At 43.2% G+C, this 27,502-nt stretch overlaps 1 protein-coding gene across 1 annotated transcript in view; it reads right to left on the bottom strand.

The window, feature by feature from the left end:
* Negr1 (neuronal growth regulator 1) overlaps nt 1-27,502 on the bottom strand; it is a 685,246-nt gene that overhangs the window by 259,464 nt on the left and 398,280 nt on the right. The window contains exon 3 of the mRNA XM_051195692.1: nt 7,599-7,724. Within this exon, the coding sequence (XP_051051649.1) occupies nt 7,599-7,724 (126 nt within the window). The remainder of the gene's footprint in view (nt 1-7,598; nt 7,725-27,502) is intronic.

Here is a 27,502-nt window from a genome sequence, read left to right as displayed (position 1 = left end):
TAACAATTTGAGCTTCCGTGGAAAGGCTACCATAAATGCCCTTCCCAGAGAGTGAGATCAGCAACTAACTTATCCATGGAGTCCTCAACTAATGCCTGTTGGAAACAGAGGAAAACACCCATATCTAAACACTGAGTCAAAGTAGAACCCAGATGCAGATGGAGAGGACAAGACCAGGCGGCAGAAACACATAGAGAGAGCTGACCTGAACAAGGAGGAGCTAACTGGCCACCAGACTAATAGCTGGGAAGCCAGCATGGGACTGACTCAGGCCCCCCTGAATATAGGTCTCAGCCAGAAGGACTGAGCAGTCTAAGGGACCTCAGACACTGGAGCCAGGATGTATCCCTGGTGCACAAAAGGACCTTGCAAACACATCCCCCATGGAGGGATAACTGCCTTAATCTAGAGACAGGAGAGAAGCCCTAGTCCCTACTTCACATGACTTGACAGATTTACATGACCCCACCTGGATGGCATTGCCCTACATATGGAATTGGGGTGGGGGATGGGAGGGGAGAGTGGTCAGGGTGCATGTGAGAGGGCAGAGAGGGCAAAAGAGAGGGAGGGAGGGAAGGAGGGAGGAAGGGAGAGGGAACTGGGATCGACATGTAAAACAATAAATTAAATAAAAAAAAATGCTCTGACTCCAAAATTTAAGTCCAAGGACAAGTTACTGTGGAAAAGGATTTCTATTATTGTTTCCACAGAAAATGAAAAGCTGTGGATTCCTTCCAGACTAATGTGGTTTGATCGAGCCAGACCGCCTGAAACAGAGTACCAGGTGATCCTACATTCAAAACAGCTGGACAAAGCAGCCTTACAGACTACAGCCAGGATATCTGTATCTTCTTCGAATCCCCCAAGACAGCGCCCCTTACCAGCAGGAAGTAGTTTGGAAAGAACGACGCCCAAATTCCCAAATATTGTCTATAGATGTTTGTTTTCATTTAAATGGACAAAAAGAAGACAAAAAAAAAAAAAAAAAGAAAAGAAAAGAAAGAAAGAAACTATTCTCTAGAGTCCCTCAGCCTACTCAATAGAGACTGATTAGGTTCTATGTGTTATATACTATTGTGCTGGCTTATCTTATGTCAGCTTGACATAAAAACTAGAGTTACCTGACAGGAAGGAACCTGAATTGAGAAAATGCTTCTGTAACACAAGTCTGTAGGGAAGTTTCTTAGTCAGTGGTTGAGAAGACAAGGTCGTGACCATTGTGAGCAGGATCATTCCTAGACTGGTAGCCATGGGTTCTATAAGAAAGCTGGTTGAACAAGCCATATTAATCAAGAAACCAACAACCAGCACCACTCCATGGCCTCTGAATCATCTGCCTCTAGGTTTCTGTTCTGTTTGAGTTCCTGTCCTGACTCCTTTAGTGAAGGACAGATATACAGGAGTGTAGCCAGATAAACCCTTTCCTCCTCACATTGCTTTGGTCATGGTGCTTCATCACAGCAGTGGTAACCCTAGTTAGGACTACTATATGCTGTCTGCAAGAGACTTATTCAAAATACCATGTACAGATTGAAAAACAAGCACAGTTCTTCATAGAATATTTATTTTGTATGCAATAAATGAGAAAAGGCAAATTATCTACAAGAGATGTTTAAAGTTGAACCTGCAGTATGTGATTCAGTTGGGCAGGTTGTTAGTACACCCTCAGGGGCCTCCTCCCCAGCACCAGGATTATGGCTGCATAGAAGACAGGTCGCTGATGCCGAGTCTAGCTCAGGACGTCCCAACCTACACCCTCATGCTTGTGCATCAAACAGTTTACTCACCGACCAACCTCCCAGAATTAAAAATAATTTTTAAGTTTGTATCCTCATTTGGGTGAAGCTATGTGGGTTACACCCGAGAGTCACCAACTGGTTCCTGGATTTTAGAGGACCTGTGGGAAGTTCTGTGTGCCACAAGCCACAAACACATTTCAGCAGTGTGTATTAGCTCTCAACCCTACAGAATGCTTCTTTAGGTCATGGCATCTGTATTGTGCTCTGAAGTAACCATTTCATTGGCTACTGTAATTTGGGTAAAAGTGTTACTGACATTTTATGTTGGAAGCATAAAGGATTTCACTCTGTAGTCTACAGAACTAGTGTTGGTGAGAGGAAATGCTGTGCTGGTTCTCAAGCCCAGTGTTAATGGGATCAAAGTGCAGTGTCTTGAGCTCCATGTTGCATGCAAATGGTGTGTCATCCTGAAAACTCTCCAGCAGTTAAGTACTTCAAAGACTGGAGGAAGCAGTCAGGTTATACAGAAGTCAACATCAAACTGTCTACAGGGTCAGCAATTACTTTGTCCTGTTTTCTTTTACTTCGCCTAACAATTATACACAATTGCTTTACACACACACACACACACACACACACACACTGAGGTCCTCCTTTAGGGTTGTTCTACAAAATTAAATAAAATGCTTTTCTTTGTTTTACTTCCTCTTTTGCTCCTTGATTCCTACCACAACTTTCTTCCTTCCTTTACTTTTTTCTTTCTTTCTTTCCTTCCTTCTTTCTTTTTTCTTTCCTTCTTTCTTTTTCTCTCTGAATTCTCCTTTATTTCTTCCTTCTCTTTCCTTTCTTTCTTTCCTCCTTCCTTTCTCTCTTTTTATTTTTTATTATTTTTTACTGAAAGAAAAAGTAAATTTTGTTTCTGATTACCCTCCTCCCACCTCTTCCTCTCCCCATCTCCTTGAGTCCCGTCCATCCCCTTTTAAACAATCTTTTGCCCAGGCCTCTTTCTTTCCTCGTCATGAAGTCATTTACATTCTGGTGTTGTACTAGAACTTCAGAGGACATTATCTGGACACCTGCAGCTGATTCCCTGATTATTTTACCATAACAGATCAATGGTGCCCCAAGTGTATCCTATCAGCTGGAGTTAAGTAAGAGGTTTATTCCAGAGTTGGGGCAGGACGCAGAAAAGAGCTTAACACTTTGAAATGTCAGGTCACACAGACATATGGCAGGTATATCATATAAGGTCATAGACAAACAGACACACCCCTAAGTTAAGAACAATTTGAACATCTAAATGATTAAACAGTAATGAATTATGAACAATCATGAACATTTTTTTAAAAAAAAGTTGCTAATCTACGGACACAATTATTTTAATAACTAAATAAGAAATTGGGTACCAAGAGTTTCTTGCTGGCAGCACACTACTAGGGACTAGCTGGTATATGCCAGAGGGTTTGTGAGCTACAAAGAAGGTATCAGTTCCACCTATCAGTTCCACAAATAGAGGAAAGCTAGAATGATGAAGGATTCATGGATTTGTCACAAGAGGGAAGACTGATGGTAGAGGATGGTTGCCTGTCATGTTGTGAACTCTCTCCCTGCCGTTTATTGGAAACATGGAGTGAGGGAATGGAAAAAAAAAACAATTAGCGTGCAGATTGCCAAACTGAAATTAAAGCTGCCAACGAGGAAGGGATTGTATGTGCCTCTAAGTTAGACGCCTGAGAAAGGACACAATCTGCTTAGCTCCTGATGGCCATGGTTATTCCATAGTCAGGAGGAAACAGGAAATAGGAAATAACTTTGAAGTAGGAGCATGCCATTAAAAAAAAAAAAAAAAAAAAAAAAAAAAAAACCTGTTGAAACCATCAGGACTCAAGGAAAGCCTGATGAATCCACCTCCAAAGTAGAGTGTGCCAACATTCTCCTGGGGCAGAAAACAGTGCACGGTCTGGACTCCTACATTTGAGGAAGAAGTCTGCTCAAGAACGTGGTTGCTGTGTCAGGGGGCAAATATGCGCCATAAATTCAGCGATCACTGTAAGAGTCAGTGTTATGTTTTCTGGCATGGAAGAGTCATGTAGAGCAGGCCAGCTTGGACCTCACAGCCATTCTCCTGCTACAACCATAGGCCTGCACCACCACATAAGGCTTGAGGCAAAGATCCTTGAGATTTTTTAAATTCTTTACAAACACAAAATAAAATACCCAGATATAAAGGAAAACAAGAAATATTCTGAAATAATCTTATGAAAAAAAAATAATACTAATACACTCCCTGCCATAACTGTAGTTCAATCTGAGAGTTTTGAGTATACCATGCTGCGGAAATGATACGTGGTAAGGCGAATTAGCTTGAACGTGGGGAGAAAGTGAGTGTTATCGTGGCAGTGTCCTGGGCAGGTCCAGTGCTGCCACACTGCAGAGCCATGATGCTGGGTGCTCTAAGTGTACCTGGACGTATGGTGTACTCTTCCTAGGATGGGTTGGCCAGGGTGTCCTTCCCTCATAGGTTTAAGTTAGCCTTTTCTCAGCTTGACACAGCTAGATTCATCTAGACAAAGGAAGTACCACTTGAGGAAACGCCTCCTCAGTGTGGCCAAGTCTATGGGGCACTGTCTTCAATGATGATTGGTGTGGAAGGGCTCAGCCCTTCCCCGAGCAGGTGTTCCTGGCTGGTGTAAGAAAGTAGGTAGAGACGGGGAGCAAGCCAGTACACAGTGTTCCTTCACGGCCTCTGCTTCAGGTCCTGCCTCCAGGTTCCTGACTTGAGTTCTTGCGCTGGCTTCCCTCAGTGATGGAACTGTGAGGAAAACAAACACTCTTCTCTCCAAGCTGCGTCCAGAAATAGTGTTTATCACAGCAAAAGATAGCAGCTTAGGGCACAGGCTAAGCAGCTTGCAGAGAAATAAACCATGGATATGAATGAATCAAGGAGTCCATTGATCCAATACCTCGGTGAAGCACAGAAGAGATGGAGGTAATGTGACTGTGGCAACTCCTGCTGCCTCCAGGGCTTGCTTGGGGGCATGACCACGTCAGGACTTTACATGTGTGCAGATTCGGGAAAATCCAGGGTGAGCCCACCGACCTGAGACCTGCTAAGAACCGCTCAGTGCATCATAAACACAGCACTGAGACTTATTAAAGAAACTGGTAAACAAAACAAAAGACAAGTACATTGTCTGTATACAGAGCCCAGCCATGGCTTCTTCTGAAATCACCAAACCTGTTCATGCACTGACAGGTATTTTTAGGTATATATTCTTTATATAGCAAAGGGGAACAGCAGATAATTGATGTTTTTCAGGTTAAAAAAAAAAAAGAATAAACGGATAAGTGAAATTCACAATGTTGTTCTCAAGTATCAATATATGATTTAACAGAATTACTAGGCATGCTTCAAGAGGCAGCATCTGGACGTAGACCCTTAACACATTGTAATTTGAAATTTATGAAAATATCATCAGAGTCCAGCTATTCCTAGATAATTATTAATGTTTATGCTAATTTTACTCATTTCCTTGGCATGCCAGGATCAGAAAAACGAATCTGTGCCATTTAATTTATAAACCCAATCTGTCTTCCTTCAGTTTCTGATGCTATCTGTAATCTTTATTCTAATAACTTCAGTAACAGGCATTCTTGTTATTTAATTAAAATAAAATATATCCAAGGATATGTGAAAAGGCAAGTAAGCACAGTGAAATGGGAGTGTTCAGTCCAAAATATTAATCTAAAATTATATGTAGAGAAATTGTGCGCTTTATTCTTACAAAACTCACGTGCCATCAGATTCAGTCCCCCGGGAGATGATTAGGAATCATTTGTGCATTTGAATATCACCTTATAATCCTCACGGCACATTTACATCTATTATTTCATTCGAGCCCTATCATACCTGGGATGCTGAGCTGGAAAAAGACTGCTGGCTTCTGGGAGCTATGTGGAGTAAACACAAGACAGCTACTGCACACCGTGTAACATATTAATGCTATTACGTCTTTTGAAAAATCTTTCTTTTTTTAAAAAATCTATTTACTTTTTATTTTATGTGCATTGGTGTTTTGCCTGCAGGCAAGTCTATGTTAGAGTGTCAGATCTTGGAGTTGCGGGCAGTTGTTAGCTGCCATGTAGGTGCTGGGATTTGAACCTAGGTCCACTGGAAGAGCAGTCAGTGCTCTTAACCGATGAGCCATCTCTCCAGCCCTGGTGCTGTTACATCTTGGTCTTAGAAAATGCAAAGAAAATGGATGGTGAGGTGCTCGCGATGTACCAGCTAGCTAGTTCTAACTGTTCGAAAGCGTATATGCTTTGAGCTATCCCACAAATACACATGATGCTGTCAATCTAAAAAAATAAATAGAGATCACTGTTACACACATTTTGGAAAGTAGGAAAGACCAGAGAATAGCAGAGATCCAGTCAAGGACTGGTTGGATCCAGGAATAAGCATTTCAGATTAGAAAACTGTGCGTTGGATGCCTGGTCTCAGTTTGTGTCACGTCTGGCCTGTAGAGAGCCTGTCATGAGTTTGACGTGCATATATCAGTTTTGTGGGTATTGCCAAGTGAGGTGTGCAGTCAACAATACACTCAAACATCAGAACTGTTCCAGGAGCATAATGCATGCTGGATAACTGTGTAATGCTGGTGTATTGATTTTTCTTTTCCATTAATAGCAATGCTGAGCACACGGTGTGGGTGAGTCTCATTAGAGCCACTGTGTAAATGAGCCAAGTGGAAGACACTTATGGATGAGCGATATGAAATAAAGCATTAGCAGATGAAGTAGATGTTCCAAGTGCACTCTTTCCACGCCTACATAAAATGTTCCTTTCTGATTTTATTAGCAGTTTCATTGTTCGCTCCAGCTTTGTTGAAAATTTTTTTTCCCTCTCTCTTCCAAAAATAAAAGGAAAACAACTGAAATAAAACTACATTAATCTGGAAAAGTGGTGCAATCGTAGACAATGAAATAATACCTTTACTTTCAAGAAATGCTTGGAGCTGGGCGAAATCCTTTATGTCTTTATTGTGATGTACTGTTTGGGGGTGAGGCTGTATGACAGGCATGCTTGCAGCGGGAAGTGCCTGTGTGCACACGAAGCCCAAAGGTGAGGGGTTTTAGTGCCTTGCTCTTCTTTCTCACTCATAGGGTCTTTCAGCAAAGGCCAAGGGCCTACATGCCTGGGGCTTCTGTTACTCCAGTCTTGCAAACTGCACACACACAAGCTTTGGCATTGAGAATACAGGACACTGGCCTACCTGCATGACAGTTGTCACTAACTTGCTAAAATTTACTTCAAGTGTTGTAGATGTGCACGATATAGTAGAAGCCTCGAGGAAGCGGGAACTTATCACAGGCCTTGTGTTACCAGTTATACGATCTCTGTGCATAAATCTCTTTTGTGTTAGGACTTCCAGATACCTTCATCAAGTAAACTTAATTCTAAACCCCCACATCTTTGATTCTGCACAGCAGCTTGAAATCAGACCTAGCAACTCACGGTCTGTATAATTCCATTCTCTCCTGATTACCTCAGCAGCTCGCACTGGCTGTCAACATGACAGTGCCGTTGGTTAAGTACCGCACACATTTAAATGAACATTTTCTTCCTGTAGTAATAATTCCATTTGCGCCTTATCTATTGATTCGTGATTACCCAGAGTATTAAAATGAAAATAACTTTTCCTAGGAATCAACGGGCCTTATTACTGACGGCTTGGGTGACACATTCCTTCAGTTTTCTTGAGCCGCGCTGTAGGCATCATACCGTGAACGAGGAGGGAAAGGAAAGCAGTCACTCACTCTCTGAGCACGCAATGCCACAGGCAGGCCAACACTCACCTGATGGGGAGATGTGCCTCCAGGAAATGGCAGGCTCCGGCTTCCCGGTGGCCAAGCAAGTGAGGGTGACGTTGGTGCCTTCGTTGATGGTCATGTCGTTTGAGATGTCGTATATTTTCGGAGGAACTGAAAAGGAAAACACACAATGGTGAGACTCACCATCTATAATGTGTTGATGAAATACCCTTGAGTAACTCCATGAAACCCCAACAGAGAGGCTTGCTGATGGCGATTCAGTCCTCTGCTCTTGCCTCCTGGAGAACTCTGCAGAAACTCAGACCTCTGATAAACTTGTGGTCCATTGGTTAGACATATTTACTTGATATTAAGTGCTTCAGTGTGAATGCAATATTTAATAATAAGGTTTCAGTGTCAACTAAATTTGTACTATGAATGACTTGTGCTGAGTAATTTAGAACATGGGCCCATCTCTCTATTCTACTTAGACTGAAAACTCTGTTTTGAAATGGTTAATACCAGACTCAATATGCCTGCTTGCTGACTTCTGGGCTGGGATGAAATGTAGAGTTGACTTAGGGTCACAGAGGCATGTGATCCTTCAGTATAAAAGCTTCTGCTTTATACTGGAGATAATGGGGCTGGACATTCTTGGAGTCAGTGTTCCAGGGAGAAGAGGTGATTTAGTAAGGAAGCATGTTAGTAATAATAAGAAGAACCCCCTGGAGTCGATCACACCAGGGCTTGCTTACCTGTCATGCTCTTATACATGGTGGTTTTTGCAAGAGCAGTGAGGAAACATACTGGGAGCTTCCTGATGCAATAGATTAGGGAAACTTTTATCCCAGACTCTCACTGAGTAATACAACTTGTTAGATGTTGGATAAAACAAAAACAAAACCCTCTAACTAAATCATTAATTAAAAAAATAAAAGAAATATTCTAGGGTGAAGTCATCCTATATTGACAGGCCAGTTGGACTGATTAAACCCTCCACAACATGGGTCTGTGGTCAGTGCTGGCATTCAGTCTTGCAGAACAAGCAGTTTGGATCGACTTTGCCTCAGAGTGTCCACTGAGATGCAGAGACATTGGATAGATAATCCATGGCCACAGTAGGAATTTGTGAGCCAGCGCAGGCTCAGAGGAAAGAAAGGAACTTGGCGCCAGCATATCTGTCCCAACTGACTGGCGTGAAACTCGTGTGTGGCACTGGGTTTTAGCCTCAGGAGTGCCCTCACACTTAGTCATCCTGGCAGCAATGCCATCACGTTGGCAATGATGTCATTACCCTGACAATGTCATCACAACTTAGACTCTGCTATTTTCACTTCGACAATGATGTCATCATTTAATAATGTATACAGGCGGCATGTGGAAGCTTAGATTATGCTTAAACAATTGTAATATTTGATGGTGCCAATGATAGTTAAATGAGAGAATCAGTCACCTTGATGGATTAGAAAAGACCTTTTCTGAAGGGTCACTTGAATTGTTCCATTCTGGTCTGTATTTCTCAACAGTTATCTTAAAGTCCAGTAGCTAAACTTTGCAAATATGAGCTACCCATATTTTTTTACATTATCTTAGAATATTTTTCATAGAACCAAAGCTCTGCCACAAGAAAATTGAGCTGATATATTTGGAGCCATAAGGCATTGGTTCACATGACTGAGGATGAACATGGTTGCTGAGCACATACCGTGTGAGCATGTCCAAATGCCACATTTTAATACATTTTCATCAAGCTCCTTTCTTAGCTCCTCTCAGGCAAACAACAACAAAACAGTTCTACACTAAATTTTCATTTCGTTTTAACCGAAACGGACAGAAACAGAGACCTTAACATTCTATAAGAGAGGTATAGAGACATTGGGAACAGAAGAGTTACTAAAAACGGAGTTATAACAACACCACCAAAAAGTACCATTTGGGGGTCTAGAGATGGCTACACTCTGAGGAGCTTGCTGTATAAACAGGAGGACCCGAATTTGCACCTCTAGCACCAAGGCAAAACCCTGGTGGTTCATGTCTCTAATACCACTGCTGTGGAACAAAAGACCTGGGCTCCCTGGGGTTTGCTGGTCAGTGCAGTTAAATTATGTGCTGCAGTTACCCTGAGAGACACAAGGTGGAGAGGGAGGGTGGAGGGCAAAGGACATGGACTGCTGGCCTTACACACACACACACACACACACACACACACACACACACACAAGCTCACGCGTGCACATGCGCATGCAAGAATAACAAAAATGTGTACACACACAAACAAGCACACACATATAAAACACATTGCAAATAATACATAGTGATATTAGACTTAGGTAGAGGTCTGCTGCCCATGCCTACGTACAGGCACAAAAATGCCAGTGTCCGCTACAGAAAAATGCTACACAGTATTTAATTACAGAGTTTTAGCCAACTATGGATAATTTCTTTTACAAAGTCAGATGTATTCACTGACTCAAAGCCGGGCAGTATTTGTATTTAACAGAAATACTGCCGTCCTGTAAACATCAGTATGCTTATTCTCTCTAGTGTCCTCTTTTGCCAACCCCATCTGAGTCTATATCCACCCGCACCTCTGGTATTCAGCATCACACTGGGTCCAGAAGCGCTTGACTAAATGGGTAGCAACCCAGTCTCTTAGCCACACGCTTTGACTCAACATTTCACAGCTAGATGTCAGTGGTGAGAGGAGGCATGAACTCCAAGATGTCACCTCTCATTTCAGAGATGGCAATCGCCTCTCAGTACATGCCAAAGAGAAGAAATATCTGGAAGGAGGCTACTAAGAAGAAAAGAAAATTCTCTGGCTGAGTTCTTCCCTGGGAAGCCTCAAATGCCAGCAGAAGGACCCCTTTTCTGCTGCTGCTTCTGGATGTGAAAGCAAGAGATCGTTGTTACTGAATATTCAAAACCACTGCACATTCAGCTTTCGTGGCTTCCACTTTCTTCCAAACACTGCAGAAAGACTCATTCTAGGCCTACAGAAAATGCAGGAATTTAAAATGAGAGCCCTCACCCCCTAAGACATTTAAAGGAGAGGGCGGATAGCGAAGTAACAGAGAGATGCTCTCCAGATGGCCTTCCACATCTTTCCAATGCTGGTTTTTATAAGCCAGTTGTATAACCATTCATGTGGCTCATGCTCAGCCTGCAAAGGAGAAAAATATCGTACCCTAGTGCCAGACAGCTAAGGGGGTATGGAAAATGTGTCAAATGGATGGAAGTCATAGTGGTCAGCTCTGTGAGAAAAACAAGCTCGGTGCAGAGAAGAGCTCAGGAGCTTGACAAGGTGCACCAGCTGGGGTGGAGGAGGGAAAAGTAGCTAAGGCTCTACCTATGACCTGAAAAGGACAGGATATCACAGCCCTCTGAGGCCCAGCCGTGAGAGCTGGTTCCTCTAGCAGATTGCGTGTCTCAGTGATGGGGGCCACATGTGGGAGGAATCTGGAGTGGTAAGGGTATTTGCATGGCTCATAGTGAACCCAATATTCTTAGTGCTTACATGGTGCCACAGAACAAAGGTAAATTAAAATAAAAACACTTAATATTCTGCACATGGGTTCGTTTTTGTGAGAACTTGATTTAATTTGATCTTTTTGTTCTTATTTACTTTAAAATATTAGCATTAATCCTCTGAGGATTTTACAGTGTGTATTCCCATCCTGTATAGCTAGTTTATGCTCCCTGGGAACTTCCTATAGATGCACTTAGTTAGTTAATGATTTGTAAAGCATTAGCTAAGTAGTTATAGGTTTTAAGAAGTATCCTGTAATGCTATGCACATTATTCCTGTATTTATGATCTGGAGCACAGAAACAATTTATTCTGTGCAAACTTTATTCTTCTAAACACGAACCATGAAAGCATGGCAGACCAGATGTGTGTGTGGTGCACCCCCATTACTGACCAAGGTGGTGATCAGAGGGCAGGTTTGAGATGGAACTCGGGTCATCAGGTTGAGGCAAGCATCTCTATAACACATCTCTCAGGCCCAAGGTGAACTATTTTTAAGCTCACATCCATTTCAGTTAACATAACATTTCTTTGCCCCTAGGTTGTTTGTGGTCCTGAACCGTGGTTTCTCATTTACACCCCTTCTTCAAACATCCATTGGCCCTCAGACAGGAGATGAGTCATGTTTGGATGCATCTCTGGATTTAGATTATCTAAAGGTAATTTACTTCCTCTTGTAGGTTTCACTTCACCAAAAAGAAAATGAGTCAGTCTGACCTGCTGCTACCTGAACCATCTGTCAATGTCCTCAGCAGGGCATTTGGCACTGAAGAGATTCCCAGCAAGCATATCCAAACAGGGAGGTCACCTGCTTCACACAGAGACCTCTTAGGCATTCCTTACCCCACTGTTTATATTGAATGTGCGAATAGATATTCTTTCATGAAATACATACATGTGTCATATTTTCTTTCTCTTGGGGGTTTGATAGAGGACCCTCATTTTATTTACATTTACATACAGGGCACAGTATTCATCCTCATCGTCCCTTTTATGCCAACCATACTCCTGAACTCCTTCCCAGCTTGCCCCTTCCTACTTCTGTGTCCTTTTTGTGACTAGCTGAGTTTAACTAGGGTGCTTATATAAATATGCATGTGGGGCTTCTTGCCTGGTCCCAGGCTTTCCATTTCACATGTTCAGTATGCACCAAGTCATGTTTGTTGACACATGAATAGACTTTTCTTGTTTTTGTAATGGTCAGCTGTCGTGGGTTTAATGTAACCCTCTTCCGTGAATTCAAAACATATCACTAATGATTGCAGAAGCCCCATGAGGGCAACTCATCTGTGCGTCAGCAGAGCATTTGTGGATTACATCATAAGCCTTGCAGACACTTTCTAGAGGGAATAAATTAAACGTTTTGCTCTGAGGCAAGATCACATGGCAGGTGTCTCTGAGTCACACATGGTACTGAGGACTCTTCCTGAGCACATGTGATGGAGATTTTTTTGACATGTCATGGGGACCTGCAGGGTCTGCCTCATAGTACAGGGTAGCTAGGGCCAAGTCTATGTATGCTCTGTCAGGCCAGTGCTATGAGGTCACAGCTCTCTACCTCACATCATTAAAGGATGTCGGCATCCTAAGTGTAGCAACTACAGATTATCCAGGGCCCTTGTCCATTGTCCACAGCAATCACCACACCCCTGGCTGTAACACAAATACATAAAACAAGACCTTCAAACAGATAGGGTTCCAGCTCAAGATCAGGGAAGCAAAGCAGCCGACCACCCCTGGCTCAGGTTGAAAGGGCTGATCCCTGCAGGAGCTCTTCAACAAGACTCAAAGTGCTGCCTCTTCTCAGTGTGGCTGGAGAAAAATTGCCCCTCTGAGACCTGGCTTCTGTCTTATATCCTTCTTTAATGTTGGGATTAAAGGTGTGAACTATAATTCCCTTTTAGACTGATTCACTCTTGTGAAGATCTGGGTGGCCTTGAACTCAGAGAGAGATCACTGTATCTGTTAATCCACAGTCTAGGATTAAAGGTGTGTACCACCACCTTCCAGCTTCTGGCTGTTGGGTTGAAGGTTGGCTTCTATAGCTTGTATCTGACTTTGCTTTTTGAATCTTCAGGCATGCTTTAATAAATCATAAACAATATTTCATCACACCTGGCATCAAAACCACACCTGCTATTATCACCTTATAAGACCAGGGCACTGTTTCACAACACACTTCATCTTCTACTTTTCTGAGGATATAGCCCCTTTTCCAAAATCTTCAGTGTCAAGAGCCCCAATGCCCCTCTTGGGACTGTCAAAAACACTAGGTCTCCTCTCCTAACTCACTCACCAGAAGACATAAGAAATAAAAAATACAAGTGATCCTGCCTCTTTACCCCTATGGGAGGCACTTCGGGAACCATGTGGTCATGGGTGGGATGAGGGCCAGGAGAGAAGAGAGCCCTGTGCACGGGCCCTCTAGGAAGATGTCACATAAGAGGAAGGACCCTTTCCAACATGTGTGTCAGCATCTTTGGTCTTCTGAGCCTCCTGGACAGTAAGAAATGCATTTCTGCCACTGACAAGTAGTTCTCTGTTGGTACCACTGGTAATCACGTTTGTTTGTTTGTATTTTAGCTTCCTTTTTGTAGAGCAGAAGTCAGGGCCTGGAGTAGGGCTCTCTTTATACATCTGACCATGGAAAAGCCCTGGCATCTGAGACGAATATCTATCTATATTGTTCACATGTATGGTGTGCTAATATTTCTTAAACTTTTCTGCGAACATTCCCCATGAACCCTCGCACCACCAGGAGGAGTACAGATGACGATTTTGAGAACACGGTGAGGATGCCATTATCTTCCTACCTTGTGGATGAGCTGAGCACAGGGGTCCCTTTTAACTCATTTATCTAGAGGGTTTCTCCATGCAGCTGGACCATAATCATGCATCTTTTCTTTAGCTGAATGGGATGTTGTGTTTTAGGTAGCATTATACATGCTAGCTACAGCAATTTTTGCTTGTTTGTTTGGTTTTGTTTTTGAAGCTGTGCAAAGGTAGACTAAAAAAAAAAAAAAAAGGATTTCGGCTAGAGATGTCTCTAGCATGGTTAAAGTGTGGGCTTTGTGAGCATGAGGAATAGAGTTTGGATTCCCAGCACTCATACAAAAAGGGCATGGTTGCTTGTGCTTCTATTCTGAGAGCTGGGACAGAGATGAAAGATTTCCTAAGGGCTTTTTGTCCAGCCGGCCTACTGAATAAGCGAGGTCCAGGTTCAAGTCAGAGACCTGTCATAAGAAAAACAATCAGCCACACTCACAAAAATGCTGGTGAGTGACAGAGGAAGACACTGGCACTGACCTACGCCCCTACATGCACACAGGAATACACAGCACATGCATTCGCCCACACAAGAACACACCTGTCACCATCATTGTTTATTCCCCACACGGTGTCAAGGGTGTTAGTTCAGAAGCCGCATTTCTGAAGCTTTTCCAAAACACTTGAGTCAACAGGCCAGACAGAAACATATATCTTAGGAGAATTGGATTTTCCTTTTCACTCCCCTGTCTGGCAATGGCTGGTGGTATCAAAAGAACATTCCTCTTCCCACAGGGCTGGCACCTCCCTTTCGATCTTGGCCAGTCCCCAGAAGGTATAAGCCCATCTCCGATTCACAGGCAACCTTCTGGAAAGGTGTTGTTCTCAAACCGAGAGAAGAAATCGCTTCATGACTTTTTTTTCTAAACGTGCTTGTGGGTGCTTGATGGTTTCTGTGGCCCACATCTAGGCAGCAAAACCGCTCTCCCAGCTGACAGACTGTAACTGACTTTATAGTTTATGGCATTTCAGAGATGTGTGTGGCTTCTTTCCTCATCCCATCACTCAAAGATAGTGAAAAGAAAAAAAAAAAAAAAAAAAACATGCCGGAGCATAAGTTATAGATGTAAGCTTGCCAGATTCATGAATTGCCTACTGATGGAATATGCCAGAACAACTTAGGGGGTAAAGAACATGTTTGAGAGAAATTCATCTGCTTCTCCTAGCTCCAACTTTGAAACATTTTTGCAAACTTTAGCATTTTTCCCTCATTTAAAAGCCATGTACATTTATTTCCCAACCTATTGTGTTCTTTGAACACCAGTTATTAAACAGGACAAAATAGCAATCACCCATTAGCGCCCAGATGCCCATCCACCCACTCACTCGGTGGATATTTCCCAAGTACCTGCTGCATCAAAAAGGTAGTCTCAAAATGTCCTCTCTGTAGAGTTAGGAATTTATAATATTAGTAAATATAATATGGAGTCACAGCATCTACAAAGTGGCATCAGCACAATGTTTAGGGACTAGAAAGCTACAAACTTATTTTTTTTTTTTTTCTGTAGGTAAGCATAGGCAAGGATGCTCATATGTCACCACATTTTTGGAAGGTAAATGTGAGAAGGATGTAATGATTAAAACTGCCTTTACTTGTATCCAGGTAATGACGAGGAACAATCTAATCAGCTTTTCTCAGTCCTGGCTGGGAACAGGAGCAAACAGAGAGATCTTACAAAAGTGGGTATGTGGTTCAGGTAATGAGTCTTTGATACAATTGGGAGGCCTCCTTAATTCTGTCCTCTGGCCTGGGCACTAACTTCTCTCCGATCCCTGCCATTGTTCCTTGTGTTCTAGAAGGGAGGGAACTTAGGTGCTTGCAATTATTTTTAAATGGTAAGTTCAGCTGGGTGCATGAGGAAGGGCAGCCACACCGAGGAAACTGGTCAGCTTTTCCCATTAGGGTATCCCTCCCCCCACCCCCACCCCCGGGGAAGCCTGGAACAGGGTCTCCAAAGCAGTAACCCATTCAGCATTACAGAAAATGATGGTGAGGGTGGGGGAGGGGTGGGCCCCATGTAGCATGCAGCCGTGGTGGGTAAACCCAACATGGATATCACTTCCTCTTCTGTTCTTGCCCTTGCCTCTTGCCAATTTAACACGAGGGCCGGGTAAAGGACAAAAGGAGTCTTTACATTTTATGACGTATGTATTTCCTCATTGAAAACATTATGTTCCCCCCCCCCCAGTGACAAATGGTAACAAGCAGGCTGAGGAGAAGGCTGAGTATACATGGAAATTAAGAGTAGATCAAAGAATTTAAACAGCCTTGGGTAAGATGTGAAGCAGTTTACTAACAGTCTTAGTATTTTTGTTTTTTGTTTGTTTGTTTGTTTGTTTTTGGTTTTCGGTTGGGAGGAATATTTCTTACTTGCTTTAAAACATGGAGGAAGTGAAATGCAACACTATTGCATTAGAATTTTCATGTGTGGGTGGGTATAGGATTGTTATTTTTGTTTCCTTTGGCCGTTAGGATCAATAGCTGCTGGCTCCTGTAGGGAGTGTTTGCCCACTGGAGTTCAGAACCCTGGTGATTCTCAGGTTGGCATCAGCTTTAGTGAATTGAATGTTCAGTCATAAATGCGGGGCTGGAATTACAGCGGCAGCAGCAGGCAGCCCAGGGCATACTGGGCTGAGCTGGTATCACAGGCTCAGAGAATAGCCTGTGGAGGTGGGCTACCACTGAGCCTGCCCAGGGACCAACCTGCTGAGATGGTAACATTTTATTAAGAATTGATAATGAGAGTTTTCCTGGAAACCATTTGGCAAAGTATCTTAAGAACTTTAGAAAAACTGACTGGGTAGCTATGATGCGTCCCTTTCCAGGAATTTAGATCAAGGAATGAAGGTGCCTGTTTTTAGTATGGTTATTCTTCCCATCAACCAGCTGACTGACCAGCCTTGGAGCAGAGCCACGGAGGAGTGACCTCTGCATCCTTGAGAAGACATCTCACTTCCTCCTGGGTGCTTGGAGTGACTCATTTTCCTAAAACAGAATAAACAGCACATCTGTGTCAAACTAGAACCCAGATGCCTGCTTTGCCAACATTTCCCATAGCAGAGAACTTGCTCTAGGCTTTTTAAAACCCGAGGGTCCGGACGTACCCTCGGAGCTGTGGAGTGCTCCTCACAGGCCCATGGCTCTGTGGTTGTTTCATTTACTTATTTATTTATTTTAGCAGATATTATGTCTAAAAGCTGCTGTGGTGCCCTTGTGCTTGCAAAGTAAATGTGTGCCATTTCAGCACCATTAGAAAAATAATGTCTTCTTTGAAGCACACTCGCTCCTTTGTTCTTTGTAAATAATATTTATTATCCTAATTATGAAGATGATACCCATTTGCTGAAATTAATGGGTGAAGAAAAAAAAAACATGTAAAGAATAAGAAGGAGAATACTATAGACTGTAGCATCTGAAACGCATTTTGGTGGTTAAAACAGAGTACAGTTGCACTGCCATCTGACTGAATATCATACCACCATTACGGGTAATCATTATTAGTAGCTTAATGTATTTTACTTAGGTACTTTTAGGCATACAGCTTTACATAGATCCTCAATATTTCCATGTGGTTCAAAAAGCTCACTGGGGATGAAGCTTTGGGTGAAAATAAATGATGTCTCCTCAAACTATATGCAGTTTTGAAAGTGAGTAGGCGTGGGGTTGGGTGGGAATTGAAAATGGCTGCCTTGGCTGTCTGCCTTTTGTTGTTGTTGGCAAAGGGTCTGACAGAGGATTCCTGCAGCAAGGGCGAAGGGCTGGTGGCTCGTGTGGCATGTGTCACTGAACAGAATTCTCAGCACCCAAGGTCTCACTCATTCTACCCACTCACAGGCCACGGAGTCCTAGCGCCCTCCCCTACGATGGGCTCCACCCCCCCCAACATTGCTTGCTTTGAATTTGGTTTGGTACTGATGATTCCAGTGGGAGAGTTGGAAGCTGAACAACTTCCAAACAGGTCATAAAGTAATGACGCTTGTCTTCTGCCCCTTTCTCCAAGAACACGCAATTCTGGAGGCTTGGCATACTGTGCAGTTAGTCTGACCATCCCCGGGCCACCCTATTAAAGACAGCATGTGGAGATGTCACATGTGAAAGGCATATGGAGAGATTCTGAGATGCTTTACAGCTTATAGGGGTCCTAATGGGCCAAAGCATCCTGGTGATGCTGTAGATGGCAGATTCAAATAGCTCATAGTGTAGTTTTGCTAGCAAGACAAAAGGCCCTTACTATATGCACTCACTCAGTTTTGGCATGGATTTCAGAATAACAGAAGTTGGGAGGTTTATGCTGCTTGACTTCAGGGCATACACTGTCTGTTAATGCAGACAATGGAGAACAGACTCCAGAAGCATGCTCAAAGTAGCCTGACCAGAACTGATCATTCACGTTAAGAGTAGAAATACTGATAGTGAAGTGGATACATAGAAGTTGGGTGTGGCACAGAGTTCATCTTCAGACTCGGCCGTAGCTCCCTGAGTAAGGATGCTGCTCCACAGCAGAACCACCGTGGATGACGCCCATCAGATGACGATATAACTAGGTCCTCCTGGTTAGTTCTTATTGTGAACCTGACACAATCTCCACCACCTGGGGAGAGGGAACCTCTGCTAAGAATTCCCTCCATCAGATTGGCCTACAGACATGTCGTTGTTAAGTAGGAGGACCCAGTTCAGTTTGGGTGGTACCATCCTCAGGCAGCTAGTCCTAGGCTACATAAGAAATATGGCTAAGCACGAGCCTGTTAGTAAGCAGGAGAGCCAGTGACAGAAAACCGTGTCCTTCCCAAATTCAAATTCTGCTTACGTTAAGCTCCTGCTTGAGTTTCTGCCCTGGCTTCCCTTGCGGATAGGCTGTGACACGGAAGTGCCAGCCGGATAAATCCTTTCCTCGGAATTTGCTTTCGATCAATCGCAGCAATAGAAAGTGAACTAGGACCCTCTGATCTCAGCTCTGTACCACACAGACCCCATCGCACTATCTGTGGGATTAGCCCGTCATCCGCTCAAATGGCACCTTCAGGGGCACTAGAAGAACCTTGCTCTAACAGCGGACCCTCAGCCATTGCCCACCCCAGAATGTCCCACAACGCAGAATCCTCCCAGTGTCTGAGAATAAACAGCACCTGAGGACCTATGTACACAAAGGTTTCACCATGTGCCCTGTATGATCAAACTGTGCTCTTCCTGTCTCTCTTAAGCTCATGGAAACATTCAACAGTTTCTACCCTGGAAGACCCGAGGACCCACTCTACGTCCCAGCATTTGGCTTCTAATCAAAGCAATGCGTGGCAGCCCTGCACACTTCCTGTGCGGCTTACCTGTCGGGAATGTGTGATTAGATCTCAGGAGCGATGACTGTCCCTCAGGAAGTGCTGTGGGAATGGAGTTTATCCAGAAACATGAACCACAAAACCATGGTTCCAGTTAATTTTCTGCTTCTAAAAAATAAGTACTCCTATACTATGTTAATGAGCTTTGTTATCTAATTTTCACAAAGATAACGGGTTATATTTTTTCCTTATGTTACAACCAAGTGTTATCAAGCAACTATATGCTAGCAGATAGCAATGCTGATGGCTATATGCAGACATTCTCTATGAAATTGGGTTAAAAGGTAATTTTCCATACTATTGGCCCCTAGGTCATTAGCCACAGTGGCCTAAGTGCATTCTCTTATAATTCAATATCAAAGAAATTGCTTTTCTGGCATTAACTGTATTATATTCGAAATTATATAAATTATTGAAGTACTTCGCCTCTGCCAAGATATAAGACAGTTCTACATGAAAAAAAAAAAAAAAAAGTTGAGTTTTAAATTATTCATTGGGGAAAAGTCAGTCTCCTGGCAGAAATCGTTTTATACTGGGGCCGGCTTCTGGGACTCACGATTAGAGATGAGTCACATCAAGGAAAGCTTCTGGGACTAGTGATGTCTTTTGCCTTAAACAGGGTTTTTGTGTGTTCGACTCCCTGTTGTCCTGGAGTGAATGAGACAAAGTGACACAGGTTGTCCTGCATCTATCTCCTAGGAGCGTTTTCTTTGGTCGTAAAATACCCTCATGCAATCACTAAGTCCTGATTCAATGCAGTCAAGGATCCGTCCAGAAATACTGAAATTTGGTGAACTCACTTTAGTATTTTGATTGGAATATAAGTCAGCCACACACATGTGGCTATATAATTATTGAGTTAAATACGTACACATGAATGCGTGCTTAGTGTGTCTGTAGTTCGGTGGACACATGCGTGTGTATCAGTGACTCAGTGATTCAGATGAACACTTGTTATACTGGAGCTGGTCTTTGTGCTTCTGTCTGATGAGTGAAGGGGACACAGCAATCATGAGTAGTATAACCTGGAAAGGGCTCTCTCCTCCAGGCTTGTAATGCACTCACTGGGGTTGAAAACTTTCATTTATCCCTTGGTATGCACTGGGGACCGCACTAGATGCTAGCGATTTCAAATTTAATAACACTAAGTTGCTGTTTTCTGGCAGGGTACAGACTGTGGGAGGAAACAAAGACAGAAATAGATTAAAATGTAATTACATCTAGCTTTGTGAGAGGAAGTCGTGTGAGCTATGCCCCTCCTAATGAAAATTCCTCTAGAGGGAGCTACAGTGATAGTGGAGATGGAATAGGACACTGAAACCATTTTAAATGCAGAAGCCCACCGCGGAGAGACGCCTGACTGCTGAGAAAAACCTGATAACTCAACGACACCCAAGGCATCCTTATGACCCATCGCACTTTAAGTTAGTTCTTTTCATATTATACTGTAGTGGGAATTTATCCTGCCAATGGTTTTGGGGTAGCAGTTTTAGAGCATGGTTTGTTTAGGGACGTGATCCCTTACAAGGAAGAGGAGGAGCTCTCTCACTCTCTTGAGTGGTGGTCACAGATCGGAATGCAGCACCCTGTGCCTCCGGGGCAGATGATCCATGGTGGCTCTTTACCTTTGTTGTGTGAGTGCTCCCCAAATAAATATCTGATATCTTTCATTCAGGCATTTGTGGACTTCTTTACTGTTCCCACATTATATTACTAGAGGATTGTGCTCCCCTGTGAGACACTGGGGACGCAGGGACTGCATAAATTTAGGGTTGGGGGTGAGGACAGGAGAGTGTCAAGGACTATATCGAGAAAACCCAATTTACCATTTTTATGGGCCACTACTTAGCAGGAATGGGATGCTGTGGATACAAGGAGAGTATACCCTATCAAGGGCTTCCAGCAGCTGTTGCTGACTGTGGGACGTATTCCACACAGCAAACGGAGTAATTTCTGACTTTTTGATATAAGCAGCACTGGCAGGGGATTTTCTTGGTGGTAAAGGAGATCTTGGGGACATTTCAAGGCAACTGTGGGTGGTGTCTTCCTTCACTCAACTGTAACCGATGTATGTATGTGCTGGAAACAGATAAACAGGATTACCCTAGGGGTTTGGGTTCACAGAGAGAGGACAATGGCATTTTGTTTAGTCAGAGGCCATCCTCAATGATGAAAGGTTCAGAGACAATGAGTCACGGGACACCTATGAGGGAAGAGGTGGTACTGACAGAAAGAGATGTTCAAGGGTGATAAAAGTACGACTATACCTGCAGGTTTGTTCTGTGCTAAACTGATAGACATAATGAAGGTAGCTGTCATGAGGCACCCTAAGTAAGAAATGGCATTCTGGAAAGAGGGACTATTTAATGAGGATGCAAACCCTCAGTGATCAAAGGAGTGCCAGGCATAAAGGAAGACAGCGGAAGAAGAGATAGATTGCTAGATGCTTCCATGAACAGAGATCTTGGGATCTTGGAGATTTTCTACTGTTAGGTCCTGGGCTGTACTTTGCTCTCTGGATGTGTAAAGGGGAAGGAAATTGGAATACGATGTCAGAAGTGCATTGCGGGGTGGCTAGTGACTGAGAGTGAGTCCTGAGAGAGGTAAGTGATGAGAGACAGGAACATAGGTTATAGATGGGTGAGGAAGAAGAGGAGGATAGAAGAAGATGGCCAGACACAGACAGAGCAATGGGCAATGGAGAAAGGAGAGAGTGAGCCGCAAAACTGTCCTCTGCAGTCTTCCCATCACATTCACATAGCCTTGCAATTCTTCACCAACAGCAAGTTGAAACTTGCTAATGTTTGGATTTTCAGGAACTTCGATAGTATTCAGGCATCTGTTCTGGCCTGTCATCGGGGTTCTGACAGGATGCGCCCTCAGCTGCAGCCACTAAGAGCACCACCTGTGCACACTCACTCTGTTCCCTTTGAAAGGGCCCTGCCCAACACCTGTCTTGCTATTTCTCTCTCCCTGCTTCTTTCCTGTCTCTCTGCCTCTCCCTCTTCTGCTCCTGTCTCAGAGGCACGTCTCTCTCCTCCCCTCCCTCCTTTCCTATTCCCTTTACCCCCCCAAAAAAAGCCCTCCACCCGATCTCTTTCACATGGCATCTTTCTCGTGCCATTTGTTTACAATTACATTTGTGACTCACGTTTTAAGTATGGCCATCACTAAGCATTAAAGTGGATTATATTAAACTTAATATATATGTAACATATAAAATTATTTTAAAGACAAGGGTTGTAAACACTCAAGAGTTGGGGAGATAGCTCAGAGGCTACCAGCCAGCACCAGCTGCTCTTGTAAAAGATTCAGGGTCAGTTCCCAGCACCCACATGGTGGCCCACACCCATCTGTAATTCCATTTCTAGGGGATCTGATGTCCTCTTCTCTCTCACCTCTCTGGGCAGAAGGCAGGGACGTGGAATGCGTACACACATGCAGGTTAAAACACACACAATTAAATCAGGCTAAAATTAGTTTTAAAAAATCCTGCACAGGTCCCACCCCCTAACACGAACATTTTAGTTTGTCTGTTCTCAGTGTCTTCTGTACGTGGTAAAAACCTCTTCACTAGTCCCCTCCTCTTCCCTCTAAGTTAGTGATGCCATGGTGATGGCTGTGGACCCTGTGTGGGAATTAGCATATGCTATACTTCATGACATTTGTTGAACTGCTTATTAAATATTGATCAAGAACCTAATGGCATTTACCTATTCATATGCGAAGGATACAGCCTTCAGTGAAGGTTGTTTATGCAATAGGTATCCAAATGTTTTGAAACTAGAACATTCTATAGTGCTTCATCTCTTTCTTTCTGGTACTGAGGCTGTAAACATGAATCAAAGATACACTGTTGCCCTCAAAAAGCTCTGGGCTCAGTTAAGAGGGAGGAAGATGCCAACAAGTGTAAAAAGAAGTATGAAAGCCCTAAGCTATCAGAAACAGAGATGAAGACGGGAACAAGGCTTTATGGGTAATAAGAATGGGTGGTGTGGGTGATGGGAAAGACTTGGGATGGGAATCACAACTCGGACCCATTTTAGAATGATGGAATAACTCTGGGAGTGTGGGAGTTAAGTGATCACTGTCTGGGATTAAGAACATAAGTACAAGGGCCACAGAACAGAAGGCAGCTTGGTTGTGAAGGGCAGTGGAAGGAAACAAGGATGGAAACATCTTGGAGACAAGGCGCAAACAACAAAGAGCAGAACAGACGTTGAGATAAGCAGGAATTAAAAACAGACAAATGCAGATGCAGACATTCTAAGTGGTGATTCGCTGTGTTCTGGCCCACTGCGAACTGAATTAATAAATCAATCAACTAATTAGTTAATTAATTGTCACGTGTGCCTGTGTGAGTGTGCCATGGCACAGGTATTGAGGCCAACTTGCATGAGTTGGATCTGCCCTGATTTAACACGTGGGGCCTGGGATGGAATGTGATTGGTGGGTTATCCACAAGCGTTCTGATCCGCTAAGCTGTAACACAGGCCCACAAATAACATTTGACCGATATCCCTACCTTTCTGTTTTTTTTTTTTTTGAGACTCCACCGGCCGCTGTACTTGTCATCCATCTGTAACATGAATCTCCTACCCTGTGTTTATACTTGAGGAAGACAGCACTGCCCTGTCCGCAGCAGCTGCTTTCAGCCAGTTGCTTACTGTTCTGAAGGAAACAGTAACCATGAGACAGCCAGCAGTGATCTGTTATGTCTGACAGGAAGTGCTTTGCACAGGGAGCTGGCTATGAGGGTCCTATCTGCCATCAACATCAGGCTGGGGTACTCGCCGTTGAGGGGGGCCTTTGGCAAGAGAGTTCTTTGCTTGCTGTTGACTGGTATTTTATTTTATTTTTTTTAAAGGGGAAAGCAGAATTTCCTCTAGTAGATTTAGAAATACAGTCCATTCCCTCTGGGGGTGGGGGGAGAATCACAGCTCTAGCTGCTCAAGCTCAGTCCCTTTCTTTGGTGCATAACCACACAACTTGACTTTGCTTCCCAGAATCCTCTGTGGTTTCTCTAGTCCTGGTTTCAATCAAGGGGATTTTGAGCAGAAGTGTTTTGTGATTTCCCCTGCTAATTCCTATGAATTGTTGCCTGTGAGCTTGGAAATCTCACGCCGAAGAAGGCAGGAAGCCAGACTAGATGGGGATGAGTCTGTACAGCAGGCAGGCTGTCTGCAAGGAACGCTTGTTCGGGGTGTTTCAGGAGTGAGAAACGTGTTGGAGATGTCGGAAGAACTAGTTTCTACACAGGCGAAAAGGAGTCAAGATTCACAATTGAAGACTTTTTTTTTTTTTTTTTTAAAGTCTTGATAGCCTCTTCCCCAAAATGAAATGAGGAACATACCTGAGGTAGAATATGTTATGTGATATTAAATAGGTAAGAAGACTGAAAACAAAAAGTAGATTCATTTGAGAGTGAAGAAAGCTATTTTCGGATCGAAGCCAACAACTGACTCTAGCGACGTAGATTCAAGTCTAAATGAGACACCTCACGCCGAGGGTGAGAGTAGTCTTTATCAAGTTATTAACTTGATTCTTTATAGACACTGATCACAGGAGGACTATAAACATACGATCATGTCAGCCTACGCAGGGAAGCATTAAATAAGAAAGAATATTGTCACCAGTAATGGAATTGAAGATTGACATTAGAAAGGTTTTATTGCATGATAAAGACATATAAACTACACAACGCCTGCTACCTTTGACTATGGTGGTAGACAGATTTTTTTAGAAGAGAGACAAGCCCACACCCACCACTTCTCAATTATGTGCATCTGAAGTTTCTAATCACTGAAGGCTCAAAAGCAAGTCAGAAATTTAAGGGTTGGAAGATGAGCAGAACAACAACAACTCAGTGTACGGAGTAATTTAACAGAAACTTCAAACCATCATATCAGGAGAATTCACTTAGATTAGGCTGTTAATTCTTCATAAAGTAAATCTATGCATTTGATGGAATTAATAGAAATGAATTTATTAACAGAATCAAACAAGAATAATTAATACTGGAAAAAAAAAAAGAATAAAGAGAGGTTGAGACTACCCTAAAGAAGAAAACTACAGAGAATAATTTATTCTGGATATTCTGAAGACTAACACAAAATCCTCAGGCATGGGGCTGGAGAGATGGTTCAGATGTTAAGAGCCCTTGCTGTTCTTGCAGAGGACCTGAGTTCAGTTCCCGCTACCAAACTGGTCAGCTCTCAGCGGCTGTAACTACAAATGTAGGAGATCAGAAACTCACTCTCCTCCACGGCATCTGTATTTGTGTGCACATACTACCACGCAGACACACACACACACACACACACTCACACACAATTTTAATTAAAAATTAACAACAACAACAGTATTCCCTTAGATAAAGCACCCAGACTAGGATGAAACAGATTCACACAAAACTGACCCCGTGCACACAGAGCATGCATTGTACCACTGAATGCAATGGTGGGGTAGGAGACCACAGGGGCAAAGGATTTGGTCAGCAGGTTGTCCTCGTGGAAAATTGTAAAAATGAATTCCGACGTCAAGTTTCATATGGAACAACACTGCGCATAAAGGCCCATATATCAGAGTACATTTGTTTATGATACTGAAGTTACTAGAGATTATGGCACAAAACACAAGTCACTGTAACCACAGATACACTTGTGCATATTCGAGATATCAAAGGGATATTTTTGGTGAAGACATAGATTTGTGGACGGTGTGTACAATGAGTGTCAACTGGTAACATTAAAGCCCTACACACACACACACACACAGTCTGCAAAGTCAACCAGACAAAAGAAAGAACCGGTCAAAAGGTAAACAATGTGTTAGGATACACAGCAACAAAAAAAAAAATCTTGAATGGAAAATTATTTGAAATACTGGTAAGAAAACCATTGCTATTAGAGCACTAAAATAATTTAAGGAAACCTTGAAATCTATAATATTGCTAAAAATTTAAATATTAGACCATACCAAGTGAAGGACATCAAGTGAAGGACATCAGAAGATGAAAAAGAGTCACACAGTTGAAAGCAACATAAACCTTCAAGTAACTACAATCAGGAAATGAGACCAAAGACTCCTTTGGTGTGTGACATTTCAACTTCATTTCTCAGAATTTGCTGACATACATCCTCACAGCCTCAGTAGAGGGTCCAGTCATCCATGTTAGATCAAGGGCCACTTATACAGCCTCCTCAGGTAAGTCCTTGCTGGATTCCAATGGGCAAGGCCAAAGTCTACAGTAGCAGGTCAGGTCTCCATGTGGATGAGATCACCAGGGATGTCTTTAAAACTGCCATGGAGATGTCTGTGGCAGACAGATGGACTGGTATTCACACACATCCAAAGCTCTTTAGATGATTCCACTGTGGACCCACACAGCAAAGCCTCACTTTAATAAAAATACAGCCATTTGTCACCTCGGGATGGGAAGACATTCAGAGAGATCTGAAGCGTTGTGCGATGCACATAGATGTGTCTCTGAAGTTTCATCTCACGGCCAGTCTGGGAGATCCGGTTCCTGACCAAGTGTTCAGGGAAGCCATTTTGCAGTCACCACAGTTGTAGCCTTACTGTGGAGACGGAGACCCTGCAACCCTGTTGCAACTTTGCAAAGGCAGTGATGTCTGTGTCGCTTGTCCTTGAGACAGATGGCTGCGTGGTGGAGATTGCGTACTTTGAAAAAAAAAAAAAAAACAAAACTGACGCCTGCACAATTTGAAGTGTCTGTAGAGCTGTACAGTGTCAGATTTCGCAACCAAATCCCCAACTGCAGATGAGCGCAGTGATTGGGTCTCTGTGAGTCCATGTCAACTATTCCAAAAAGGGAGATGCTGAGGGTAAACGCCACTTAGGGTCCTTGAGTAAAATATGACACAACTTATGAAAGGGGGCACACTCTAAGCTCTAAGATGGACACCCAATCTCTTGTCCTTTGCTCTCCACCCCCACTACACCAAACTCTTCTAGTGATGACTGTGTTTCTCTGTTCCCACAGCAGGGGCAGCACAGAGCCTTAGCATGAGGTTGGTCAGTCACATCACTGAGGAAGTGGCCAGAAAGAGGGGACATTCTTCCGTGTACTGCAGATGTGAACTGTGAGGTGTTTACTGTTTTGAAGTCTTGGAGGTCCAAGCAAGGTTATTTTTTAAATGGCATCAGAAACAGATGTGTGCTTCCACCGTGGTCAAATAACAGATGATAGCACGGTGCCAGAAGCCAAAGGGTCAAACGAGGTGGTTCATGATGGGCTA

Source organism: Phodopus roborovskii, unplaced genomic scaffold (assembly GCF_943737965.1).
Source record: "Phodopus roborovskii unplaced genomic scaffold, PHOROB, whole genome shotgun sequence".
NCBI classification, from domain to species: Eukaryota; Metazoa; Chordata; class Mammalia; order Rodentia; family Cricetidae; genus Phodopus; species Phodopus roborovskii.
This window is presented reverse-complemented; position numbering and strand designations above follow the sequence as displayed.